At 49.7% G+C, this 26,264-nt stretch overlaps 2 protein-coding genes across 5 annotated transcripts in view; one reads left to right on the forward strand and one right to left on the reverse strand.

Moving 5' to 3' along the window:
• Positions 1-3,861, forward strand: part of DSTN (destrin, actin depolymerizing factor) — a 47,291-nt gene extending 43,430 nt beyond the window's left edge. The window contains exons 3-4 of the mRNA XM_024559197.3: positions 270-346; positions 2,639-3,861. Of these exons, the coding sequence (XP_024414965.1) occupies positions 270-346; positions 2,639-2,748 (187 nt within the window). The 3' untranslated portion in view covers positions 2,749-3,861. The remainder of the gene's footprint in view (positions 1-269; positions 347-2,638) is intronic.
• Positions 3,862-8,208: 4,347 nt separating this feature from the next.
• The window catches only part of RRBP1 (ribosome binding protein 1), a 67,782-nt gene continuing 49,726 nt past the window's right edge, over positions 8,209-26,264 (reverse strand). For 2 of the 4 annotated variants that reach the window (XM_024559736.4, XM_024559735.3), the window contains 17 exons: positions 25,916-26,054; positions 23,761-23,939; positions 23,562-23,596; positions 20,938-21,028; positions 19,939-20,031; positions 17,847-17,939; positions 17,683-17,766; positions 17,453-17,542; positions 14,810-14,902; positions 14,367-14,438; positions 13,666-13,761; positions 13,044-13,127; positions 11,154-11,261; positions 10,269-10,352; positions 9,921-10,016; positions 9,214-9,357; positions 8,209-8,758 (listed from right to left, as the gene is read on the reverse strand). In XM_024559736.4, the coding sequence (XP_024415504.2) occupies positions 8,720-8,758; positions 9,214-9,357; positions 9,921-10,016; positions 10,269-10,352; positions 11,154-11,261; positions 13,044-13,127; positions 13,666-13,761; positions 14,367-14,438; positions 14,810-14,902; positions 17,453-17,542; positions 17,683-17,766; positions 17,847-17,939; positions 19,939-20,031; positions 20,938-21,028; positions 23,562-23,596; positions 23,761-23,939; positions 25,916-26,054 (1,620 nt within the window). In that variant the 3' untranslated portion in view covers positions 8,209-8,719. The remainder of the gene's footprint in view (positions 8,759-9,213; positions 9,358-9,920; positions 10,017-10,268; positions 10,353-11,153; positions 11,262-13,043; positions 13,128-13,665; positions 13,762-14,366; positions 14,439-14,809; positions 14,903-17,452; positions 17,543-17,682; positions 17,767-17,846; positions 17,940-19,938; positions 20,032-20,937; positions 21,029-23,561; positions 23,597-23,760; positions 23,940-25,915; positions 26,055-26,264) is intronic. The other 2 variants (XM_024559737.4, XM_024559738.4) reach the window with 2 other exon arrangements.

Below are 26,264 nucleotides of genomic sequence, written 5' to 3' on the forward strand. Positions count from 1 at the left end.
TTGGTTCTTTTATTCTAGTCCCACTAATCTTACTTTTAATCAGTGGTTCTCTACTTTTTCCCCTCTTGGTCAGCCTGAGCCATTCTGTATATGCCCACCCATAACAATTTTTTCTAAAGAGGTAGGGACACTGTAAAATTATGTAGCTGAAAGAACTCTCCCAGGCTATTCTGAGGACTCTCCCTTATCAGTGATGTAAATGTTTAACGTGATATAAATTTTACTTTCTCTAAACCAGTTTTTTTCGTTTTTGGTATCTCTTTATCCAGGGCTCCAGAGCTAGCACCTCTGAAAAGTAAAATGATCTATGCAAGCTCCAAGGATGCAATCAAAAAGAAATTTCAAGGTAAAGTCTAGATTTACTTCCAAATACTTAAAGGTGTGGTGAGCCCCTGGAATGGGGGCTGTATCTTTTCTAGGAAGCACCTTATTTTCTTTGGAGGACCTTGGCCACAAAGAAGGGAAGCACTGCCTGTTTTGAGGGAAAAACCAGAAGGTTTAACCTGGTTTTTCATGTGTCCTCTGCCTTGTGCTGGTCACTTTGGGTCTATATAGCCCATGTTTAGTAACCCTGTTCTCTCTACATTGTTGCACATCACTTCTTCGGGCTGGTTTTAAACTAGTGTGAGATGCTGCCAAGTTTCTCACATAACAGATGGAGACTTACTGGTTTACACTGGTCATACTAAATGATAAATTTGCTCTTGCCTTTGAATGTAGTTGATATAACAAAGTTGAAAAGGGAAATGCATGTAAATGGGAAATGATAGTTTTATCTCTAGCTTTACTTTGAATTGGTATGATTTTTAGGTAATTGACTCGTTTGTATCCAAAGGAAAGTTCACTTCTTGAGCTGCCCAGTTTGTTTGCCTTGCCCACTGGGTGACTGAGATCCTGATGAGAGGGCCTGACCATACTGACTGTTTCCAGCCAGGAGGAAATGTTGGTATGATGGGAGGAGCATGGGGCAAGTGCCCAAAGGCCTGCACTGAGTGCTCAGCTTGTCATCTAACTGCCGTATGACCTTGACCAATGCTGCTTAATCTCCTTGGGCCTTGATTCTCTCAGCTGTAGAACGAGAGGTCTTCTAGGTTGTGTGAGCTCAGTCTCCAAATAGCTATCTCCAAACAGCTGGGTGAGCCATGGCCACAAGGGCTCAGCCCAGTGTAGTTTTTTTGTTTCTTTTAGTGTAACTGATTTTTACATTCTTGTAGTTGAACAGGTTTGCCCTGTTTTGTTTTATTGTACTTAAGAAGACAAAATTCTCACTTTCTTTCCTGGAACCTGCTGTTGTGTGTGTCAAGCCTTGTCAGGTTCTCCATGTCTTTGGGTTGATGTTGGGCCATTCCCTGGAAGCATGTTCACCAGTTGGTTAACTGATGTTTTTACATGACTCCTTAGCTTCAACACTTCCACAAATGCAATTGAAAAGGATTTAGAGTGGATTCCTCATCCACTTATCATCCTTATTCTGCATTGCCTTCCAGTAAAGGGAGTTACTACATAACATTTGATCTGATCATATTAAAGATGGCCATTATGTCACCTTTTCCTAGTGAAACCATTACTGGCTTTCTGTAGTCAGTCCTAAGTCCAAAAGCTAGCTGTCCTGATAATGATTTCAACAGCTTAAGAAAAGGTCTTAAAATCATGGAAAATCAGAAACAATGTAGCTATTTAAAAGATAGTTATTTACAGAGAAGCTAGTGTATATAATCACGCAATTGAGCTCATTCTGCAGTGTGGTGATATAATTTTCTTAGAAAGCAATTAGTAATACATTTTATATAGTTTTCCTTGATAGATTTCTTAAATGTATAATACCACTGAGGAACTGTTTTATAGGACAAGAGAATGCCATTTGTAAATATTCTTACTCTTCAACACAGTTGACTAAGTCAACTGTAATCAAAACATCAAATTCATATTTTTACTTATATTTTAAAAACCAGGAAAAATATTGCTAGACTTGTTTTTTAAATTTTTACTGAAGTACATACATTATGTCTATTAAAAAGAACCATATATCATAAATTTTTGTAGAACTCAGTGAATTTTCACAAATTAACGTTATAATGGTTATTTCTTGATTTAATGACCAGTATCCCAGAAGTCTCACTTGGGCCCCTTCTAGTCACATTTCCTTTAACTCCTTCCTCCATAGGGTAGCCGGTACCCTGGCTTCTAACAGCATAAAATAGCTTTGGCTGATTTTTGTGTTATACAAATGTAATCATACAGAATGTATGCTTTGATGTCTGGCTGCTTTTAGTCAACATTATGTTTGTTAGACATTCATTTTATGTATGTAGTTACAGATTATTTATTCTCATTACTATGTAGTATTTTGTTGTTTGTGTATACCACAGCTTTTCTATGCATACTAGAACTGGTCTTTTAAAACAGCTTGACATCTGCCCTGGCCGATGTTGGTTGGAGTGTTGTCCCATACACCAAAAGGCTGCAGGTTCAATCCCTGGTCAAGGCACATGCAACTGATCAATGTTTCTTATCACATCAGTTTCTTTCTGTCTCTCTCTAAAATTCAATAAACATATCCTCGGGTGAGTATTAGAAAGAAAAAAACAGGTAAACCACTGCCATGATTCTAAACAGAATTGTTATTTTTCCCCCCTAGGCATAAAACACGAATGTCAAGCAAATGGGCCAGAAGACCTTAATCGGGCTTGTATTGCTGAAAAGCTAGGTGGATCCTTAATTGTAGCTTTTGAAGGATGCCCTGTGTAGATCATCGTTCAGTGCCACAAATCAAAAGCTTCCGTGTTTAATGTTATCCTCTTGCTATATAAGTAAAGCAAATATATTTAGGCCAGAATCTCACTGAGGAGGAGCTATCTTGTCATCTGTTAGAGTAAATTAAATATTCTCTAAACATGTGCAAACAGCCCTAAATAAATTTAAAATCTAAAGTTTTATTGGTGTGACATTAAATCCTTATTGGCCAAATGCCTGTTTTTAATGAGCTGGCTTGTAAAGATGTTTGCGGAGCTCATGAGTTTTTAGTAATGCTGTTCACAAAACAGTATAAGGTCATATGAAGAGAATTATTGCATCTTTGTTAACCTCAGCAATCACTGTTTCTTTAGAGAATTGGTCATAATCTGGTTTTAATTTTTGCTCAAATTTTCTATTCTCTCAAGCTAAACTGAATAATGGAAGATAATTCTCACAACATGTATGTAATAACACTAACTACAGTAAGATTAAATTAGGCAGTCTTTTTAATTCTACCACATGTGTAATAAAGACTGTCTTGGAATTGTGTACACTTAATCAGCGCTGGTCTTGCAAAGCACTGTTTCAAGCATGTAGTTGGAGTACAGGAAGCAACTCCTCGCATCTGTGAAAAGCTCTCCCCTCACTAGTAGGGAGACTCTTCTGAGAGTGACGTTGCATCTTTATAATCATGATGTGTCCTCAGGAGAATGTGCAGTATCTTGTAACAACCAATTATAATGCAAATTTGGGCTCCATTGTACTACACTTTGTTAATGAAAAACAGTATATTGATAAGCTGGGACACTTGTGATAGCTTTGTGTCGTCTTCAGAACTTCATTGCTTCTGGCACATTTAAGGTGTGGAATAACATTAGGTATGTGTTCACTGTGGGGCCTGGGAAAGCTTCTTAATATCCTAGAGCAATTTGTCAGTTGTATGTGAAATGGAAGCAGGTAAGACAAATGATGACACCCACAGAAAGCCACTACCTGATGACACTTGGAAGTGATTGTCTTTAACATCACAGGCACAACACTTTGAACAATATAGAGATGCACAAACAGTTGAACTTAGAAGTAGCTGTATTGGCTTTATGTAATAAAGGAAGCATTTTTAACTTATCTCTTGTGTAATTATTCACTTGTGATTTGAGGATAAAGAAGTTTGTCTTCCATATATGGGGCAGGTTGTTGGAGGTTTGGGTATTTCAGACAAGTCAAGTCACAGCTCCCTCCTCTTATTGAATGAGAAAGTTGGGTTGAAAGTTGGGAATCTTTTCGTATCCCAAATACCAGTCTTTTATCTCCTCTATTTGGGAGACCAAAAAAAAAAAAAAGGCTTTAGTCAAAATACTTCTTTCAAAATTGTCTAGAAAATAGTGCTGGTTATTGGTTTACTGATAAGCTGCTTGTCATTCTTTCATCCCAAATTTCTTGTTTTGCTATGTGCAGTGCTTTTAGTGACTGCATATTAACAGGTCTCTGAGAAGCATTGTAGGCCCAAGGCTACCCTGCTCAAGAATCAGCCATGTAGATAGAGCCAGGTAGTTGGTCAAGTTTTAGAAGAAGAAAGTCTTTTCTGTGGCTTGAGCTTGTGACAGGTGGTACAACTTAGTTTAACCACCATTCCGTACAGGTGCACATCCAAGTGGGGGTGGGGGAATGGAATGCATTCTACGGGAAGGATTTCAAGCAGTGTGCAGATAATGTAATATGCAAACATCTACTGACATTTCAGTCTTACTCCAGTAATTGGGAGTTGTTAGTTACTTATATCTCTACGTAGGCCGACTTTTGAGAAAGAATCCTATTGGATTCCTGAGGGTGGGGCCCAAGAATCCTGCAAAATTCCTGAGTTTGGGACCTCAGCTGACATTGGTGAGAAACAAAACTGCAGGTATACTCCACTTTCAGTGAACAGATTACGTATGTACAAGTGTTAATGCTTACAGAATTCTGTTTGTGGAAAGCTGACTTACGATTCATCTAGTGAGTATTCTTTTACCCTAAGACAGCAGCAGATAAAGCTACTGCTAATAGAAATTCAGAACTTGACTATGAAGCTTGTTACTTCAGAAGCATTAATCTGAGAAAACAGTGTACACAATGACTTGAATACTGTAGAATTAGGTTTAGTTGAGTGATTTCCTTTTTGCAGAATTTCCCAAAGTGCTGCCTGGTCAACACACAGGAAGTGCAGCTTCTGTTTGCCTGGTGTGTTGCTCAAGACTGGATATGCCCAAGGACACATCGCTTTCTCAAGACTTGTGGCATTTCTGAAATGTAACAGACTCCAGACCGAACTCCAGCAAGTATGGTCAATAATTGAATTGATAGGAACGGGGAAGTCCCAGAAGCCAGGTTCTCCGTGGAAGGTTGTAACTTGAGCTGTGTTTCGCTGGCTAGGCCCAATCCCAGAAGGGTAGAAAGGGGGCTTGCCCACCCTGTAGCCAGTGAGTGCCCTTAGTAGCCAGCTTTGGGAGGTCAAGTAACTTGCCTAAGGTCACCCAACTCATGAGCAGCAGAACCAAGACAACTTGGGTCTCATGCTTTCTGGTCCTAAGCTCTTGCCCTTATACCTCTGGAGAGTTCTTCCTTTCTAACACCTGGAATTCTAAGGTTAGATCTTATTAAGTGGGCTTTGAATCCTGTTAGACCCAAACCTGAAGGTTGTATTTTTGGAGGGTGTCTAGTGGTTTCTAAAATCTTCAGAACTCTACCAGCGCTAAAGTTGGTGGTCTAAGACTGATTTTCAACCAGTGTGCTGCAAGAATTTTTAAAACATAAAGTGCATATTTAGTCAGGGGCACTGACCTATTTACATTAAACTGTCAAATAAAAGCCAAAACATAGCTGTCCCATGTGAATGAATCAGAATTATACCTTTTTTTGTCAGATTGGCAAAAAATATTTTTGGTGTGCCACAAAATTTTTGTAATTAATATGTGCCATGAGATGAAAAAGGTTGAAAATCGCTTGTCTAAGATGAGCAGTAGCACCACGCTGAGGCTGTGGCATACTGGAGCCAGGCCTTGGGAGAACAGTGCTTCCTGTTAGCAGACCAGCCAGTGCCTTTGAGTTGACAAATGCTGCAACCCAGCCTGGGTGATTCCTGCCTCCACACAACTTAATTGCAAGTGACACAAAAGCCAGCACTCTAGTGGCCAGGCCAGTGAGCCAGGCTTGGGTGTCTGTTCCATATTGTGGGACACCAGAGTGGCCTGTCAGCCTCTTGTGCAGCAATCTGCAGACAGCAGTTGCCTCCCATACCTTCCTGAAGGGCTCTTTCCTTCTTCGCTAGCCTGATGATCAAATCTTACCCAGGAACAGCCCTAGTGACAAGGCCAGGCTGGGGCTCCCTCTGCTGGCCTGGGAGGTGCCCCTGCTGGGCCTCAAGGCTGCTCAGTCCTTCCCTCAGAGCTTGGCTCCAGGCAGGCGCTGAGTTAACACTTCCAGAGCCCCACAGGGCCCTACACCCTGCACTCTCACCTCCTCTCCACAGCTAGACACTGGGTCCCCACCAGGTGGTCTGAGGGAATAGGGCTGTAACCAGAACCCAGATACCAGTCTTGCCCTGTAGAACCCAAAGGCAGCAATTTGGTACCCCCAGCATCTCTTGTGCCTTTCTTTCCTTGAGGTCCTCCCATCCCTGTGCCTTCAAAATGCTTCTGCCCAGTTCTTAATTCTGCAGTCAGTCAGGGGAGGCTCCCAGGCTCAAGGAAGAACTCGCTAAGGCCCAACCATTAACCTTACATAAGGCTACTGAGTATGGGAGGACAAGTTGTGCCCCACAGGGCCAACTCTCCAGCATTAAGCTCCTGCTCCTGAGGCACAGGGCACACAGGAGGTGCAGTGTGAGGGGCACTCCTCTTCATGGGATCTGAACACTCCAGATGACATTCTCTCTTCAAATAACCCTATAGGCTGCCAGATGCACAGCCAGGCATTAGATGAGAAATGGGTTTGTAACCTGCCTGCCTTTTACCTGTTGAGCTACCTTGTTTTACCAGGGAGCTACCTGTTCATGGGGATTGTTTGCAAGGTAGGGGGATGGTTCAACTCCTGTGGGAATTAAAAGATTCGGGTGAGAACCAGGCAGAGGGTGGGACACGTGGCTGGCAGCAGGTTTTAATGGTCACTTCCTCCTGCTGTCTCCTGGCCAGGAACCATGACATCCATGTCCCAAGTCCCATGGGCTCCCTCTCCACTTCAGCCTCTCCAGAGTTCTAGAGCAGGTATGACTGTCTTCTAATGTCTGCCTTACGTCTCCAGACCCTTTAATCAACCACACTTGTCCCCTGGGCCTTAACCCTTCTCCCCTTCCTGACAAATGCCTCCTGTTCTGATGAACTCCAGCTCTAGCTTAAACTTACTTCTCTGAGGAGCCTTCCCAGAATTTCCAGCACACTGATCCCAATATGATAGCAACACATTAAGTGCCACACAGTGTGGTGAGGTGGTCCACAGATGAGGCACTCCATGAAAGCTGGGACCAGGACTTGGTCATGCAGGTTGTCAGCATTGCCTAGCTTCTGGCAGCTGCTCAAAGTGGGGGCGGGGCTGAAGGCATGTAAAGGATACACATACGCAGTGCTTCCCAAAGACTTGAGGTTCTCATCACAACCATGCAGAGCAGTCAACCTAAAAGGCTGCATGAGATGCAGAGAGGTCCCAAAGCAGGTGGTGGACACTATAGCTCTTGAGCTGCCTTTCCCTGGGAGCCCACCATCCCCTCTGGCTGGACCTGATACTGAAGTGCTCCACCCTCCCCCCTCTCCTCACTTCCCAGGGTTCTGAGGTTCCCAGGGTTCTGAGGCTTGGAAGATGGAAGTGGGACAGTGCTTGGTCCAGGCATCCCCTTGACAAAACTGGTTGGTTGTCCCCAAGAACCCAGACTGCTCAGATTCACCTTTCATTGCTGGGGTGTTTTAACCTCTCCTGTGACTCAGCCTCTTAATCCATTTTTTTGCTTAAGCTCCAGGATCCTATTTCTTACAAAGTCCCCAATACACTTCTTGGCCCAAGATTCTTCTGGATCACACTGTCTTCGGCCACCAAGGACAAAGTGGGTCTTGAGGATCACAGAGTGTCTCAGCTGGCTGTTCCAGCCCTTAGTCTGCCCCTCCTGAAGTGAGGATGTCTGCCCAAGCCCCAACCAGAAAAGCAAAGACCCCCTTATTCACTCATGGAGCTCATTTCACACAGTAGCCTAGGCCACCAGGCATCCCAAGGCTGTGTTCATCCCACCTGGCGGGCACTGGGGCCTCAGTGGCACAATGGGGAAAGTGCTGGGGACCAGGAAGCAACACATTTCACCACCCCTACTTTAGGCAGAGCTGCCAATCCCCTGACTTCAGAGAAACCAGAGCCACACTTGCTCTCTCCTGAGGGATCCAGCCACTCTCATTCCTCATCCTAGGCTCAGCAGCCAGTGGGGAAGCCCCATCAGAAGAGCAGACAAGACAGCAGTGCCAGGCGACAATGTTGGTTTTAATGGCATTAACATCCAGGAGGTCACACACCAGTTCTGGTTGGCAGGGGTGAGGGGCTGCGGCTGGGCTGGTCTGGTCTGGGCCCCTCTAGTCTGTGCCACAGCCTTTGAGACTCACCACCTGATCCACCCGCCTCCCGACCCACTGAAAGACAAAACAATTGCACTGATCGACATACAGAGAGCCAGAGGTCCCGGCCTCCCCAGCACACAGCCTGGGGTCTGTCACAGCTGGTAAGGGCTTTGGCGTCTGCTCTGTGGTGGTCCACGGCTGGTCATGGGGAATAGTGTTTACTGAATGTGACAAAGGTTCTTTTACAAACTGGGGGTCTGGAAGATCTACTGTGGTTCTAAGAGACTCAAGTCTCTAATGTCTTCTCTCAGAGCCACCAGAGTTGGGCCTGGACAACGCTGTGTCGGTTTATTTGTGAGGAATGTATAAGGCATTTTGGTAAGTTGAACAGTAACTTCTTTTTCTGCAGAGGAGACTCAGACAGAGGTGCCCTCCTTTGAGCTGCTACCGTCCTCCTGCAAACAGGGCACAGGGGAAGAGAGTGTGGGCCAAGGAGCCAAGGGGAGCACTTATCCCAACTCTGAGGGACCTCCAGTTCCCCCTGGATTTACACCCCATACTGCTCCAAGCCCTTCAGAGAATACACAGGACATCTGGAGAACCAGAGCTGACTCCTAGGGCTGGAGGGTTGGCAGGAGCTGAGGGTGCCAAGTCTGGGTGAGGACCTTGATCCCACAAGCTTTGGGCTGGTAGTAGGGGGACAGAGACATGCTTCTCACCAGAGAGAGCCATGAAAGGGTAGGTACTGCACATCATAATGCTGCCTTCAGAAGTCTGTCCCCACCACCTTCTGCCCTAGGTCTGTATTTATTTGTCCTGCTTCCCAGGAATCCTAGGGCTCCCGGTACCATGCCCACCCCTTCCCAGCAGCCCTGGAGAACCAGTGGCTCTACATGGCCGGGACACTCACTGTTTTGTCCACCTGCTCCTGCAACTTCTTCACTGTATCTTTCTCCTTTGCCAGCTGTTCCTGGGTCATCTTCAAAAGCTCCTGTAATTTGGTGGCAGCACGTCCCAGGTCACTCGTTAACTTCTTCTCTTTTTCTAGTCTCGCCTGTGGATCAGAGGGTAGAAGGGAATCAGCCTTCATGTGCCACATATCAGGAAGGCTGCCTGGTTATGCCTGTTGGGCCCAATGCCCTGGGAACTGGGAGCCCCATGAAGGTAGGAGGAGGCTGTCTCCTTGTTACCCAGAGATACACAGCAATGACCAGGAGCAAACAGCCCAGGCTACAGTTGGGTCAGTGCCCTGTCTACCGTCACTGCCAGTACAGCTTCCTGTGACACTGGAGATGTTCTGATGTGCATTGCGCCATGTGTCCAGCCACTGGACACACCAGGTGGCTGCCAAACACTTCGATATGGCCACGGCAACTGAGGAACTGAACTTCAAGTTTTGTTTTATTTAAATTTAAATAGCCACGTTGACTAGTGGCTGCCATATGACCCTGAAGGTTTAGGGACTGCACCTCCTGCCCTCCCCACCATCAAATTAGGCTGCACCCTGCCTAAGGGGCTGCAAGATGGCTCCTCTCCCGTTCCAGGTGGTGACAATGGGAAGCCGGCACTGAGAGCTTAACCTACTTGAGTCTTGGAGCAGAGCCCACCCTTTTCTACCTTCAGCTGTGTGACCATGTCTGCTTCTGCAGACTCAAGGGAGCCAGTGCGGAGTTTCTCCAGCTCCTCCTGTAGCCGACATGCTGCATTCTGAGCCTTGGTAGAGAAGGTGCAGTGCGGTTAGGGCATGGGGTCTGGGTGAGACACCTCACAAACCCAACTAGACCACTTGGGGACAGAAGGGCACTCAGCATGATAACAGTTCCAGTCTGTGGACAGGACACAGGTGACTGAATGCATAGCAACATCCCCAAGGGAGGGACCCTCCAGACCCATAACCACCTGCCTGGGTCACACCTCCACCATTCCCTACACAACCCACTCAGGGTCACCCAGGTAGGGCCTGACCTCCTCAAACTCGGCCGTTAGCTTCTGCCGCTGCGTCTGCTCATCCTCCAGGATGGCTTCTGTCTGCTCCAACTGCATTTTCAGCTGTATGGCAACACCACAAACATACTTTGGGAACCTTGGTGAAGGACCCTCTTGGGGGCTTAGGGCTCCCGGGCAGGCTGAGATCTGGGGACTCCACCTGCTAGCTGCTTCTAGTGTGACTGCTTTTCCCTACCTCTGGCCAGCTGGAATGGCCTCTACCCACCAGCCAGCCAACCAAGTCATTTCCAAAGCTCCCCCTTTTGGGGAGATGGTGACTCGGCCCCTGGGTACAAGAGCTGATGTGGCTGCAGGGAGATGCTGATGGGACCTCTGCTGACCTTTAATGAGGCCCACAGGACAAGGAAGCCTCAGAGTCACTGGGGCAAGCCCTGCCCAACAGCGGTATCCCCACCCAGCAACCATCCCACCTCTATTCTGGTCACAGGCCTCTGCCTTCTGAGGAGGGCTTCTGGCGGCAATTACTTGGGTCAAAAGTCTGGAGAGCTAGCACCCTGCTAGTGATGTCCCAGCAAGGGCCACAGTGGGATATCAGACCCCAACGGCAGGCCTGGCTACCCCACCTCCCTCTCCCAGTCCCTCCCACACACCTTGTTAGTAGGCTCAAGCTTCCAATGCCTCCCTGCCTGGACACCTTCCCTGCCCTTTCATCTGCTCTGTGGCTTCCTCAGAGCCAAGTGACCTGGCCTAGGCATCTGGGCAGAGTGGGGTGGGGAGGGGGGGCAGTGGAGGCTGCAAGTAGTGAGTGTTTAGCCACACGCAACAGAGGCCCACCATCCCTGAGTAGAGGGGGCCCAGGGACAGTTAGTGACACACATCTGAGGACCAGCTCACCGCCCTAACCTCGACAGGGTCCTGCTCTGCTTGGGGGGGATCTGGGGGGGAAGCCGGAGACCCAGCTACGTCACCATCCTCTACGTGGCTCTTCATCTCACTCAACTGCTGCCTGACCTGAAACAGGGAGGGGTGGGTTTGTGCAAATACTCAGCCAGATGCACGCCCACCCTCTACACACACACAGACGCCCCCCTTCAGGAGCACTGCAGATGCTCTCAACAGCCAAAGTCCCTGCAGCGGACCTGGTTTGGTAACTGTGACCTATGTCGGAGTCCTCAGGCAGGTTCACTGGGGCAGGGGACCAATGCCTCGACCCATCACCTGTGCCAAAACTAGGCCTGAGGGCCACTAGGGGCCTGGGCTGGCCTGATCCATGTGTTCTGCCCCAACCAGCCAGCACAAAACCCTCCCCAGGAGCAAGGTGACCCTGATGGATACAATGTACACAGAGCTAAGAAACCCAAAATGGAGTGAGAGGCAGCCACCTGGCTTAGCACGGATAGCACTGCCTAGGTCCTGGATTCCTGTCAGATGTTGTCCGCTGTTCAGAGCCCATTTTGGGGTCTAGAAAAGATTATGAGATGACACTTGTGCCTAATAATATCCCCCCACCCCTGAGCTCCACTGCTGGGGGCAGGTGACACATCTGGTGGTCCCCAAGACCCCAGACCATTAAGCCTCAGATTTGAAGAGGCAGCAGCATCACCCATGAAGCTCAGGTAAAGGTTCCAGTCTGGGGGGGATCTGGGTGGCCCTTGGCACAAACTTCCCAGGGGACACAGGTGATCTAAGGCACCCCAAGTGTGTGGGGCCTGCTCCCTTGCTTCCTTCCCTCCCTGCCACCAATACCTAAAGGTGAAAACTGAACTTGCCCAGGCCAATGATGAGGATTCAGGGGAGTCTTCTCCACACGTGCCCCCAGCCTGGGCAGGAACCTGTCACCCAGACCTTGCTTTAAGGAGTGGCCCTTGTGCTCAGGAGCACAAGGTTGGATGGCACCCACTCTCCAGTGTGATAGTCCCAAGTAAGGCTCCAGGGGAGTTAGGAGTGAGTGCACCATGCAGAGGCTGCTCAAGGCTCAGTGGATGCTGCTATGGGAATGGTAGCCTATGCATGAGACCTTTGGTCCCCTTACAGAAAACCAGACACATCCACTTGTATCGAAAATCTCCCAATTTCTAAGTATTAACTAGTTCAAAAATTTTTAAAAGACCATGCAGATTACACAGAACACATTTGTGGCCTTTCTCGCTGCTGCCTGCAGCCCCATCCCAGGAGCTGGTATTGGGACAGTGGGGCTCTACCTCTGTAAGGCTGGGCTAACCCTGCCAAGGAGCAAGGACTGCGACTAGACACCAACACTGAAAACTGGAGGGATCCAGAGGCCAACCTCACAGCTGAGAGTTCTGCATGCCTGCTTCTACTGCCAGGCGTGAGGGAGGCCTCCGTCGCAACCCATGGGTTGGAAGGAATCAGTCTCAGCCACTGCTATGGTGAGAAGAGGCCCAAGCCCCACAGAGGGCAAGGCCCGTGCTAACAGCCATAGGGCAAAAAGCAGTCTAGCCCAGACAGACACAACGTGACACTGGGCTCACAGGGATCAGACCACACCAAGCTTCCTGCACTGTGGCCTGGGACCAATTTGTACCAAGAGGGATTGGAGGTGGGACCTGAGTACATTGGTCCCTACAGCTACAGGCCCAGCTTGGAGTTTTGAGCAAATGTGCAAGGAGCCCCTTCAGCACAGCCCAATTAAAGCCTGACCCAAACACCAAACTGGTGCATATGGCCGCATCACACTGCGTTCCCTCTGACAGGATGTAAAAACACGCCTAGAATGCATCTCACACACACGCCCCTCCATGCCACACACTGTCCCACCCCATATTCACTCACCAGGGCAAGCTCATTGCTCTGCTTCTGGGCTTCACTTTTGGCTGCATCCAGCTGAGATTGAGATTCTAATAAAAGCTGCCTCAACTTGAGGAGAAAACAGACCCAGGCGATACAGGGAAAGGATAAAGAAGAGAAAACCAGCTCCTGTGAGTTAGCACCTAAACATATAATCTAATACTATATCCACGTAACTCAAACCCTTAAGCACACTGAAGAGCAGAGTGAAAGCAGCTGGCTTCCAGGCCTCTGGCATCTCCTGTTCTTTTTTGAAGACTCAGGAAGGCTGGCATTCACTGTATGCCTTATCTGGGGTCTTTGCAAATGTTTATGGATTATCCCACAAAATAAGGCCAGCAGTTTCAGATCAAACCGGAATTGGGGTGCTTTCTGTTTCTCCAGTCAGAAAACGGTATCAGGTTTAAGTCCACTTTCCCCAGAAATGGCGTCAACAAATCAGGTGGAGAATTCTCTTGCTGCACAGCTGACCTGGCTTCTCCCCTGCCCTGTCGGCTGGCGCAAGCCCTAGAGCAAAGCCTGAGAACTGGAACTTCAGGCTCATCTTATTGAGAACTGCTGAGGAGGGGCAACTCTGGACAGGCTGAGACCCCATGGAGAGACTCACCCCTGCCACCTCCTTGGCATAGCTCTGACACTCAGCACTAGCAGCTGCCATGTGCTTCTCCAGCTCTGCCTCCAGATGCAAGGTGTGCTCCTTTACCTGGAAATGCACACACACATACGCATGTCAGAGGCCTCAAGTTGGCCAGCAGAAAACAGGGTGATGGGGTGACAAGTGTGGCTGGCCCTGTGATAAGAGGGCCACTGGCCCTCCACACAGGCCTTCACAGCCCACTGGCTATGGAACCAACCAAGGCCAGGAAGAAATGAGTCCATGGCAACAGAACCCCTTTCTGAAAATGATACGCAAACCCCAGCACTCCTGGGTCCATGTTCTCAGACCTCAGCAGTCAAGGAAAGGACAGCTTTCAGATTTACTTGCTAGGTGGATACCAGGGCACCTTCTTCAAGGCCAGGGCTGATAATGTGTCTGCAGAGGGTAGTGGGGCCACCTCGTATACCTCCAACTCAGAAGACCACTGTAGAAGCCACTGTTTACCGTGACTGGGTGTTCTGCATGTGGTCTACACTGTCTCTGACCACTCAGTTTGTAAATGGCTCTCATTTAGGAAAAGCAGGATTGACAAGATCCCCAGTCACTCTTAAGACATGTGGTCCACAGGGGAGAACAACTGACATGGCCTCAGGAACAACACTGCTCTGTAATATGGAAAGCAGCCCTCTGAGCAGACCCCCCATACGAACCTGATCTGAACTTTCAAGTTCTCCTTTTAGTTTCTCTACAATCTCTTCGAGATGTTTCACTGTGGCCCGGGACTAAAAAGCAAGGGGAAGGCTCTGTGTCAAATTCAAGCCCCATCTCTCCAGAAGCCCAGTGGTGCCCACCCACTCTGAATGTGACCCAGCAGCCTCTTCCTAGACGTGAGTGGGGGTGGGGGGGGTCTCCTTGAGATTGAGGACTTAGCTGTCATTCTGCAATCACCATACAAATATGGCATCATCCAAAACCAGCAAAAGTGACTCTTATCTCCCAAATGATCCCATCAGCTTTCCCCTGGGATTTTTACAGGATTCTAACCCAGCTGTCTTTCTGGAGTAAATTATGTTTGAATTCCTAGAGAAGGTGGACCTCCTGGAGCGATATTCTTGTTGCTGGACCCTTGAGGATCAGAGGGCCTGTGCTGTACCTTCTGAAGCTCCTCCTCTGTGGTGCTGACTTTGGACTTCCACACCTGCTCCTCCTGCTCCACACTCTTCTGAAGGTTTCTGAGCATGCCCTCCTGTGGGGACAGGCACTGAGGCAGGGCCTTTTCCGTGGAGGCCCCAGCCCATATAAACATGCAACTGAGTCGTCTTGTCCCTTCAGTCTCTCTGTGATGACTGCCTCAGTGCCAGTGTGACCATGCTCTGATGTTTGTCAGTCAGTAGCACATGGGGGGCAAGGTGGGCCATAGTCCCAGAGTGGGGCCCTCTGGCCAGTGTGTGAATGAAGGCTGTGGGCCACACAAGGGAATGAGACTTGTGACTGAAATGAGACCACAGAATTCTCATCTCTGTCAAGTTTGCCCCCAGTGCCAACTGCAGGACAAGGAACACAGGATGGGGTCAGTCAGGGTAGGAGAGCTAGATCTAGCACTGCTCCTGATGTCACAGAGACCACAACTTCAAGCCAGCTGTCAGCCAAATGCTCGTATCTTCCCTTCCCTTCCTTTCCCATTCTGTTGTGTTATATGATCAAGTCTCTCCAATTTGATTGAGATAGGCCTCTGGCCAGAATGGAGACGTAGGTAGAAACTCTTCGCTTCCTCGTACAACCAAAAGGAGGATAACAACCAATCTAAAATCAATAAACAACCAGAAGTGCCAGAAAATCAAACTGCATGGAACTCCAACAACCAAGGAATTAAAGAAACAGTCAACCAGAACAACCAGACTGGTAAGATGCCGGTGGACCACGTGGGTGGAGCTGGCTAAGAGAACCCTGGGCAAAGCAGCAGACTGGGGCGGGGCGGGGGGGCAGGTAGCTACAGCGAGGCGGCGGAATGCCTGGGTGATGCTGGCTGAACAGGAAACAGACTCAGAGCTGACTGTGGACTACGGCAGGGTTGCAGTGGTGGGAAAAACTCCCAGTCTCACATGAGGGTTGGTTGGAAAGTGGGCTAGAGACAAGCAGGTGAGCTGCACTGTTCCTTCTCTGGCCCCTCCCCCACAGGCAGTGCCCCAGCGCAGCAAGGAGGGTTGCCTTACCCTGGTGAATACCTAAGGCCCCGGCTCCTTACAACTTAACAGGTGCCCCAAGACAAAGAAATGTGGCTCAAATGAAAGAACAGAGCCATACTTCAGAAAGAGAGCTAAGTGATGAGGAGATAGCCTACCTATCTGATGGAGAGTTCAAAGCCCTGGTAATCAAAATGCTCACAGAACTAATTGAGCTTGGTCAAAAAATGAAAGAATAAATGATACCCAAAATGAAATAAAGCAAAATATTCAGGGAACCAACAGTGACAGGAAGGAAACCAGGACTCAAATCAATAATTTAGAACAAAAGGAAGAAATAAAACATCCAACAGGAACAAAATGAAGAAACAAGATTTCAAAAAAATGAAGAGAGGCTGAGGAACCTCTGAGACTACTTGAAACATTCTAATATCCAAATTATAGGGGGTGCCAAAAGGAGAACAAGAGCAAGAAATTGAAAATTTGAACAAATATTGAAGGAAAACTTCCCCAATCTGGCGAAGGAAATGGACTTCCAGGAAGTCCAGGAAGCCCAGAGAGTCCCAAAGAAGTTGGACCCAAGGAGGAACACACCAAGGAACATGATCATAAGTTACCCAAGATTAAAGATGAAGAATCTTAAAAGCAGCAAGAGGAAAGGTGACAGTTGCCTACAAAAGAGTTCCCATTAGACTATCAGCTGATTTCTCAAAAGAAACCTTGCAGTAAGGAAGGGACTGGAAAGAAGTATTCTAATTCATGAAAGGCAAGAATCTACATCCAAGATTACTCCATCTGACAAAACTATCATTTAGAATGGAAGGGCAGATAAAGTGCTTCCCAGGTAAGGTCAAGTTAAAGGAGTTCATGATCACCAAGCCATTACTATATAAAATGTTAAAGGGACTTATCTAAGAAAAAGAAGATCAAAAATATGAACAGTAAAATGACAACAAACTCACAACTATCAACAAGTGAACCTAAAAAAATAAAAGAGAAAAAACAATGGAAACAAAAACTAAGCAAACAACTAGAACAGGAACAGATCAGAGAAAAGGACATCACATGGAGGGTTTTCAGTGGGGAGGGGGAGGGGAGGAATGGGGGGAAAAGGTACAGGGAAGAAGAAGCATAATTAGTAGGCATTAAATAGATGGGGAGAGGTCAAAAATGGTATAGGAAACAGAGAACTCAAAGAACTTGTAAGTACAACCAATAGACATGAACTAAGGGCGGGGGAATGCTGGAGGGCTGGGGGGTGCAGGGCAGAGGAGGAGAAAGGGAGAAAAATTGGGAAAACTGTAATAGCATAATCAATAAAATATACTTAAAAAAAAGTCTCTCCAGTTCCCTGAGAGCAGACTCACACCTTCATCTCAGCGCTCTCCATAGCTTAGAATCAATGAAGACTGGGTGCCTTCCTTATCCCTTTTACCCTTCAGCCAACAAAATGGGGCATGGACTGGGTCAGTGACTTGCCCAAAGTCCTACAGAGCCTCTGAGGTCAGGGGTTTCTGAAGGGCCAGTGGGATTTTCCAAACCACCACCTGCTTCCTGCCCTCCAGGCCTGGAAGCCCCCTCACAGGATAGAGGCCCCAGCCCTCCTGCCTTACTGTCTCAGCCAGAATGGTGCGGTATTGGTCACACTCGGCCTGTAGGGTGCTCTGGATCTCCTCAGACTCTCTCAGCTTGGAGGCCAGGTCCTAAGGGCAAATGGCAGAAAAGGGCCTACTTAGCCAAGCACAAAGGTTTCTCTGGTGGCCTGATGAAACCGAAACACATCCCTCCCAGGGGACAGGAGAGCAAGTGGCAGCCCCTCAAGGGTATGTTTATGACCTCTTACCAAGGGGGCTTCGGTGTTCACTGGTGGCTGCTTCACCAGTTCTGCGCCTTTCTTTCTGAGTTCCTGGAGCCAGTCAGTGTAATTCTGCAAGAAAAATGTATGAAGGGGGCTGAGTGACATTCTTGACAAGAAGTGGGGTCCCAAGGAGTGCCCCTCTCCACTACCTGGTGGGCTGAATCAGAGAGGGCTGGGAACATGGCCAGCAGGGCCTCCTTGGTCTGTGCCTCCGTCAGGCTGAGCTGCTTTTCTGATACCTCCTGTAAGGGGAGTGGGGGAGAGGGCACTGTTCAGATGCAGAGCTTTAGAAGCAACCCCTGGGGAGTGTTTCAGACATGCTGGGGTCTCCACCCCAGGAAGGGACAAGGGTCAAAGGAGAAGGTGGACAGTTTCATGACCATCCCACAGCTAATGCCGGGTCAATTTTAAACAGACTCAGTTCTAACAAAGGGAGACAGCAGGCTGGCCAATGTGGCAGGTATGGGTTAATCCAACACTTCCCGGCAGACCCTCACGCTAAAACAGTTCTCAATTCCCAAGTCACCTGTGTGTGTGTGTGTGCGTGCACACACTAGGGGATGGGGGAGGGCATCCAAGCTACTGTGGAAGCCAAGCAAGAGGCAAAGAAGATGTGTATCTCCCACTAGCCACTAGATTTATGAACTACTGCTGGCCAGGGGTGGTAGGACCCCCTAGCAGCCCTGGAGGAAGGAAGAATCAGTACTCCCACTTTGCAGAGCAGGAATCAACTCGGTGAGGATAAGGCCTTGGTCAGGGTCACATCTCTCCCAAAGCGTGACTCACTCTGTGGCCGTGCCATACTGGGCCAATGCCCACACTGGTCTTCCTTGAAGTTCTCACTCACAGCCTAAGGACCAAAGGAGCTGTAAAGCAAAGCCTAAGACAACAGCATCCCCTGAGGACAAATAACACCCCCTCTCTCCATACCCTGCAGGGGGTGGGGAGTGACCACAGGAGATTTCTGGCAAACAGAAAGTCTTCTCTAATAACCTGTCCCCAGCAGGTTGAACCTACTGCCAGCTGTTCGATAATCTCAGCATGGCCTGAGACCCAGCTTGAGCCCCAGGGGCAACATTAGGAACTCCAACTGGTTTAGAGCTGTTGATTGGTATTCTGGACTGTGTGTAGGGAGCACGTCTGACAAACGGACACCCAGCCTGACCACAGCACCACATGGTCAGGACTCAAGTCTTAGAAGCAGACCTTTCTTGACTCACCTAGTGATCACAGACAATGCCCATGGCCTGCCATGGCCCCCTGACCACTGTTCAGGTCCCCAGTTGTGGGAGTTTGAGGCCACAGCCAGTGGATCCTGAGCAAGTCAGGTGACATCTCTAGTCACAGATTCTGTACAGACAGGCTCCCAGGTCACCTCTGGGGAGTCTCTGCCACAATGGGACCCGAGGCCAGCCCTCCACCTCCCACCTCATCCCAGGGTCCCATTTTATATAACCTTTGGGCTTCCTGGGAGGCTCATGAAGTCAATACAAAGCTCCTGATAACAGGACAGACATTTGTTCTGCATTAGCAAGGACGGGAGGGGAAAGCTGGCCACCTGGGGCCCCACGTTGGGGATCGAAATGTGTGGCGGTGGGCAAGGCCTCTCTGCTTGCTGCTGCTGCTGCAGGCCATGTCCCCAACCAGAGCCTTGGCACTGGCTCCCAGCCCAGGCCTCCAGAAGTGATGTGCGGGCCCCAGAGACTGAGATGCCTGCACTCTCTCCAACCTGGAGCACAGGACCAATGTGGATGTCAGGGCTTGAGTGCTGCTAAAGATGTCCTTCCCCTCTGTGACTTATTGTAAAGAGCAATCACAGAACCTACTGGACCATGATTTCAGAGGGCCTGAGAAAGCAGCAGAATCAGACAAAATATCAGGGTTTTGAAGACAGCTCAATGTTGAGCTCAATCACAGGCAGTGTAGCCAGGTGGGCTCACAGCCCCAGTGGCCTCTGTCTCTGCCCCCTGATGGCAAAGGGCCCAGGTGAGAAACAGCAATCAAGGGTACATTCCCCCCTGCCATCTTATGAAGAGATTAGGGAGGGGGGACCAAGGAAGATGGAAGAGCTGGGGCACTCCATGTACTGGCCCCTCAGAGGGACCCTGGTGGGGATTTCTGAGACGCTCCAGGGCCAAGGCTGCGCTGCACGCAGTGTGTGAATTTTGCGCTTTGCTAAACTACACAAGGTGCTGCTGATCAAGTCTTCACTAGCAGGCAAGACAAGGATGGGACTCTGACCTTGGCCTGGGTCAGGGAACGCAGCTTTTCCTCGAAGGCTCTCTCAGCTGAGGCCAGTGCCTCCATCGCCTTCCAGTTCTTCTCTCGGAGGTCCTAAGGAGAGGACATGGAAAGAGTCAGCAGCTAGACCGGGCAGCGGCTGACGTATCCCCCCATGAGCTGCCTTAGCAGGTCTCAGCAGGGCAGAGCCTCCCTGACCCCACTCTGGATCCCACGGGCCTGCAAAGGGACAAAGTGCCCTTTCTCTTGGGCCACACCCACTGGGCCTCTCTCAGGCAGCACTAACACAAGGCCAAGGTGCTGCAGCCCACTATGGTGAGGTGGCTGTGTCATCAGGGTGTAAGTAGTCTGAGCATCTTTTCAGGGAGACTACTCTGGAGGAGGGAGGGTCAGCCTGACTCCTAAGAAAGAGGTTCCTGTTACCAAACAGTAAACACTGACTCCTTGGCTGGCTCTGGCCAAGCCAGGCACAGGTGGGAATAGGTGGAGCATCTTCTGGGGACAGCAGACAGGGCTACCTGAAAGCTCAGGCTCTCTGAGGGGCGGTAGGAGGCAGCCTGGTGGGGAAGATACAGCCAAGGCACCTTTGCATCTCCCCGTTCCCCCCCACAGAGGAGAGAGACTTCCACATCCCCTTTTCCTGACACTAGCCTCCCCACTACAAGGTGACTGACCACATGACCCTGGCAAGGCCAATAAATACATTCTGTCCCCATAATGGGGGCTCCATGCTGGGACACATGACCCAAGCTGATCTAATGGGAGTCTGCCTTGGGTCTCTGGATGTACCTCAGGGGCAGAGAGGCTCCCCAAATCCCCAAAGACAGGCTTTCAGCAGTGAGTGGAACAATTGGACATAAAGAGGCAGCTAGGCCCCTTCCATACTAGCCTGAGGCCAGCTTCACCCCTGCCACCACCCCCCACGCACACACATGCCCTTAGACATGCATGCTGTTCTTAGCCCCTTCACCTCTGTGTACATATGTCCCCAATACTCACGTTGTTCTTTACTTTCTGATGCTCAACCGCCTCCTTGAGCTCAGTGGCCTCTTTTTCCAGACACCACAGCTGGGACTCCAGCTCCTTGAAGCTGGAGGGAGATAGTCGGGTCACTGTTGGGCTCTGAGGGCACACAGCCACCAGTCTTGTCTCAGGACTAGCCAGGAGCACCTCCCTCTCCCCTGACTGCCTCGCGGGGCACAAACTTTTGGGAAGACCAAGCAGCTACCCACTCCCCTAACTCATCCCGAATGTCCTGGGACCAGGGTGCAGATCCCAGAGGCCACCAGAGTCCCATTTGGTGACAATGGCCACTGAGACTGGAAAGGTCAGAGGTCAGAGGCCAGAGCAGGGATGGACCCAGACAGTTGAGTTTTGGGGAAGCTTTTTCCTCTAGTGAATCAAGCCCACTCCTGGTAACACAGCTCTTTGCCAAATGATCCCGCTCTGTCCCCACAAAACTTGCCGGCTGGCCCTTCTCAAAGGACACCTGAGCTACAGACTCATGCACATTTTCACCCGCACACCCACAGACTCTGAGCACCACTATTCTCAGCAGCTCACTGGGTACAGCAGGACCATCCCTTATCCAAATCCTAACTCTGCTGAAACTCAAAAGCTCCTCCCTCAGTCTGTGCCTGGCTCCAAGAAAGCAGCCCCAAGCTGATCCCCCAAGACATTGGTCCCATTTTTTCAGGCTTTTCTCCAGATTCAATGGCCTAATGGGCTTCGTTCAATCTCATCATCCAAAAAGCGAAAGGCTGACACTACACCCATACTAGCTGTTCTGAGGAACAGGCTTCTTCAGATGGACACTTGGATGTGTCACCTTCTGCAGTAAGATTTAGAACCAGGAAGGCCCCAGGGACATATGAAATCTAAAGTCCAGAGTGATCATGCTGACCTGAATCAGCACAACCAGAGACACTTGGAAAGTGGGAAGGAAGCTCCACCAAGGACATTCCTGCCAGAGAAAGGCTGCCACTGCCACCACATGGGGACATGGGGACATATACATTTGTATTTCTTATAATGGGCCATGATCGAAAACTTGTTGATAACCACCATTCTAATGCATGTTAGGAGTAAACAATTTCAGCATGGGCTGAGCACACTGGTTATCCTGACCACCCCCTACCTGGGAATGGATACCCACCATACACCAACTCACATTTTTATTCTAAATACAGTTTGCATCTGGCCTTGAAGACAGTTGTTGATTTCTTAGATGTTGGTTTCAGGCCCACAGAACACTGACCCCACCCTCGAAATTCCTATGGGACCCTTCACAGCTCTTCCCTCCAGTCCCTGCATTATGCAACAGCTCGCCTCCAGCAAACTACTCCAGAAGGGTCCCCAAAAGAACACAAGCCCTGAGGAAGAAGACTCAGCAAGGCAATGGCAAAGACACATTGACAACCACCCCCTTGGTGACCTCTGAGTTCTAGAGTGTCTAGGGCAAGATAACTCATTTCCACCCCGAACAGAATGGCTGGGCCTATACACAACTTCCAGAAAAATTGTCTGAGAAGGAAATAAATACACCCCAATTTCTGCCAAACACATCTGCATGATACAAAAAATTGGAATGAACCCTATTTGTACCATGACTAAGTGCCCTAGGAATTCGCTGTGTGGCTGGAATCTGACCTTAAAATACAAGAGAGCAAAAGCCTACACAAATGAACCTCTCTACCCCAACAAATACCCTAAGAAACAAAACTCCCCCAACCTTTTTGGAAAAAAATACATTGGGAAAGGAAGATGGAGAGGATTCTGCAAGGCATTTTGGGCCCTCTAGGCAGCTGGCTTCCATCCTCAGCCCCCAAACCCTGGAGCCTGTGGCTAGGGAACATGGGCCATGGACTGCGGAGACACACGGGAAATGACTCACTGACAGCAGCAGCCAGAACAAGGGACACCATCCATGATTCACCCCCACATGGCTGGTCTGTGTGGACTCCTGGCCAAAGCAGCCACCTCCTGAGCCCATGGGCATCTGCTAAGGGACTCATACTGCAGATGTGACAGTTCCAAAGACTGGCCCGGACTTGCACCACCAACCCAGATGTCGGCTCTGGCCTGAACAACTTGCAAACAGTCCCTGAGCACTGCCTAGTACCGGGCCCCCAACACAGAGGGAAAACAAGGTCTGTCAGCAGCGACTTTACCTTGCAGATAACTCTTCCACCTGGTCAGCTCTGAACTGTACTTATGTCCCATATCTGTGCAAAAAGCCTGGGCCACCTCTCAGGTTCTCCATTCGGGGTGTGAAACCATTTTTCTATTTGTTTTATGACTTCAGTCTCTGAAGTCCCTCCCTACCAGCTAGTGCCTCCCTATCAAGAGATGGAGAGATGGCAGGAGGTGGCCCTGCTGAGGCACTGGCCACTCTCCACACAGATTAGTCTTGCTCCTCGAGAGAAGGTAAGGAGCTATTTGCAAGGCTGTCTTCTTTTCTGAACAGGCCTATCCCCTGTCCTCAAAGTCACTGCAGGAGTGAAGAAAAGGCAGAGGCCTCTGAAAGGGGCTCTTGCCAGGGAAGTCATGTGCCCTCCTGAAAGCCCTGGCTCCCGGGGTCTTGCCACCTGGTGCTGAGGCTACAGCCCTCCACCTCCACATACCGTGCCTGCTGCTGGTCGGCCTCCACTTGGCTGGCCTGAAACAAGAGACAGAAAGTTCCTTAGTTACCATGAGACTCAACTCATTTAGCAACTAGTTGGGGGAGGGAGAATTTGCTGTCATCCCCCTACACAAGGGGTAGGGACTCCATGGTGTTCTCCCTCCCCTCTTATTAACTCCAGGGAGGAGATGCCAGCTGACCTGGGCATCCTGGACTTCCCGGGCCTGGCCTGCCTCCAGCAGGGCCTCAATGGACCGGATTCTCTCTGTGAGCTGTGAGTTCTCTGCCCTGGACTCCTTGAGCTGTCCATGTAGACCACTCAGCTCCTCGCACTTGCTCTTCACCTCCGCCTCAGAGGACTGTAACTTGTTGTGTAGCTCTGTGCCAGAAGGGGAGCAAGAGTGGGTCAGGGGCAGCAAATACCTGGGATGGATACCACACCTGCCGCTTAGCACATGGGCACCAAGGACTCCCTCCCCTGCCTTCTCTATGTGCCTGGGGGTTTAAGACTTACTTCTGACCACTGGGGTATCTTATTAGCTTTGTTCTGGAGGATTCATTACGGTAAAATCAAATGCCTCAGATCACTCATGGGAAAAATGACAGAAATCTAAAATGGATTTCAATTGCAATTTCTAAAAATTTGGTCTCTAGGGAACTGGCTCCTATTAGCTGAGACCAAGGGCAGGAGTCTTCCGGGTGTGTCCTCCCTCAATGACCTCAGATAAGTTCCATGGCTCTAAATGTCATTCACATGTGTAGGACTCTGCAAAGTCCCAAAGTTCTGGTCTCATCCCCAAACCCAGGCTCAGCTGCTTGACACTTCCCAATGCAGCTCTGCTTAGGCAACTCGAATCCAGCCCTCTGACCTCCCCATCATGGCTGCCTGCTTTCCTGTGCCCCACCTCTCACCCACCTTCAAGGACTATGGATTCTACATCCACTGTCTACAGAGTCCATCCCTCCCTCACCAGCACCTCTGTTGCTGTCTGAGTTCAGCCCTATTGCCTTTTGGCCAGAATGACTGCAAGAACCTCATCCCTGGTCCCCTGGGCCACTGCTGTCCCTCCAGTCCACTCTCCACCCAGCATCAGAGCATCCAGGAATGCAAAGGGGATCGTGCCACCCCCTGCCCCAACGCTATGAGCACTCTCATCACTGAACACAGCACCCAAACTCTTCACAGGGAGGGTCACCCATCTGGCCCCACACTGGCCACGTGCCTTCATGCTTCAGTCACTCACCGACCTATTTCTTATACAGTCCAAGTTCAAGTTCATTCCCATTTGCAGAAGTCTTGTGCTGACCATTCTGCCCCCTCCTTCCCATCATCCAGACCTCAGCTTAAACATCCCCTCCAAACCAACTGCTCAATCTAGAGCCACACCTGGCCCATTAGAGTAGGGGTCAGCAACCCAAGCCCATGGGCCATCCCTGTTTTGGTAAATAAAGCTTTGCTGAAACACAACCAGGCCTGTCTGTTTATATATTGTCTGGGACTGCGTTTGCACTATGGCAGCAAAGCTGAGCAGTTGTTGCAGACGCCATTTGGCCCATTGAGCCAAAATCATTTACTACCTGGCTCTTCACAGGAACAGCTCACAAACCCTACTCTGTGTCATGTTGTCTATTTGAAGTCTATAAAACACAAGGCTGTCTGACCCAGTCAGCGTATGTCTATCTACCTATGTCTGTCTCTCCTGCTAGAACATTGCCCTGACGCCCACTGCTTTATTCCTGGCCATGCCCTGGTGCCAGCAGCAGTGCTCAGTCCATGGCCATCGCTCATGGTGAGCAACTGACCATCAGGCTGTCACTGACAGTGTACGTCTTATTTCTCTAGAGGCCCTTGGTGTCCCCAACTTTGCCATCCTTCCCTGACTGTGAAGTAGACCAGACCTGTGAGCACAGGGGGACTCAGGCCCACTTTCCAAACCTGGCCTCATGAGCTGAGCCAGGAGAGCCAGAAAGGTCCAGAAGAAGTAAGTGAGAAAGCAAGCAATGATCTCAGGAGCACCTCAGCTCACCCACAGCCGTGACTCCAGCTGGGTTCCACAGCAAACAAGGCTAGAAAGAGCAGCACCTTCAGCTACCATCTATCCTTACAGGCTATGTCCCCCCATACTCCCCACATCCTGCCCTCAGAAGCTCCACTCCCTCACCTATTCCACCCTGATTCAGCTCTCTCATTGAGGTGAGCCTCACCCCTGCAGCTCTAGTCTGTTCCCTGACAGGGCGCAATCCCTACTTCACAGACTAACAGGACTGGCCCACTTTATGGGTTCTGGCCCCGGCACAGACCCTCCTGCCCCTCCTACCCCTCCTGGGGACGCCAAGACAAGCCTCCACCCTCACCGGCCAGCTGCTGCTGCTGTTCCTGGGCCTTCTCGGCGTCTGCCCGAAGGCTGGCGTGGCTGGTCTGCGAGCGGCAGAGCTCCCGGCTGACCTCATCCAGGCGCTTCTGCAGGGCCTCTTCACTCTCCTTGTGAGATACCTGGAGAGCAGGCAGAAGGAAAGGGCCATGAGGATACAGAAGGGAGGCCAGACCCTCCACTGGCTCTGAGGACGTACAAGACATCCTGCTATCCATCCCAATGACTTTTATAAAACCTGCCTGGATTTCTAAGGTCAGTACATCCACTGGAAAAAGCCAGGAGACCAGGCCCACCCCAGCCCTGAAGACCTGGCTCAGGGGCCTCAGGTT

Source organism: Desmodus rotundus, chromosome 6 (assembly GCF_022682495.2).
Source record: "Desmodus rotundus isolate HL8 chromosome 6, HLdesRot8A.1, whole genome shotgun sequence".
Lineage (NCBI taxonomy): Eukaryota > Metazoa > Chordata > Mammalia > Chiroptera > Phyllostomidae > Desmodus > Desmodus rotundus.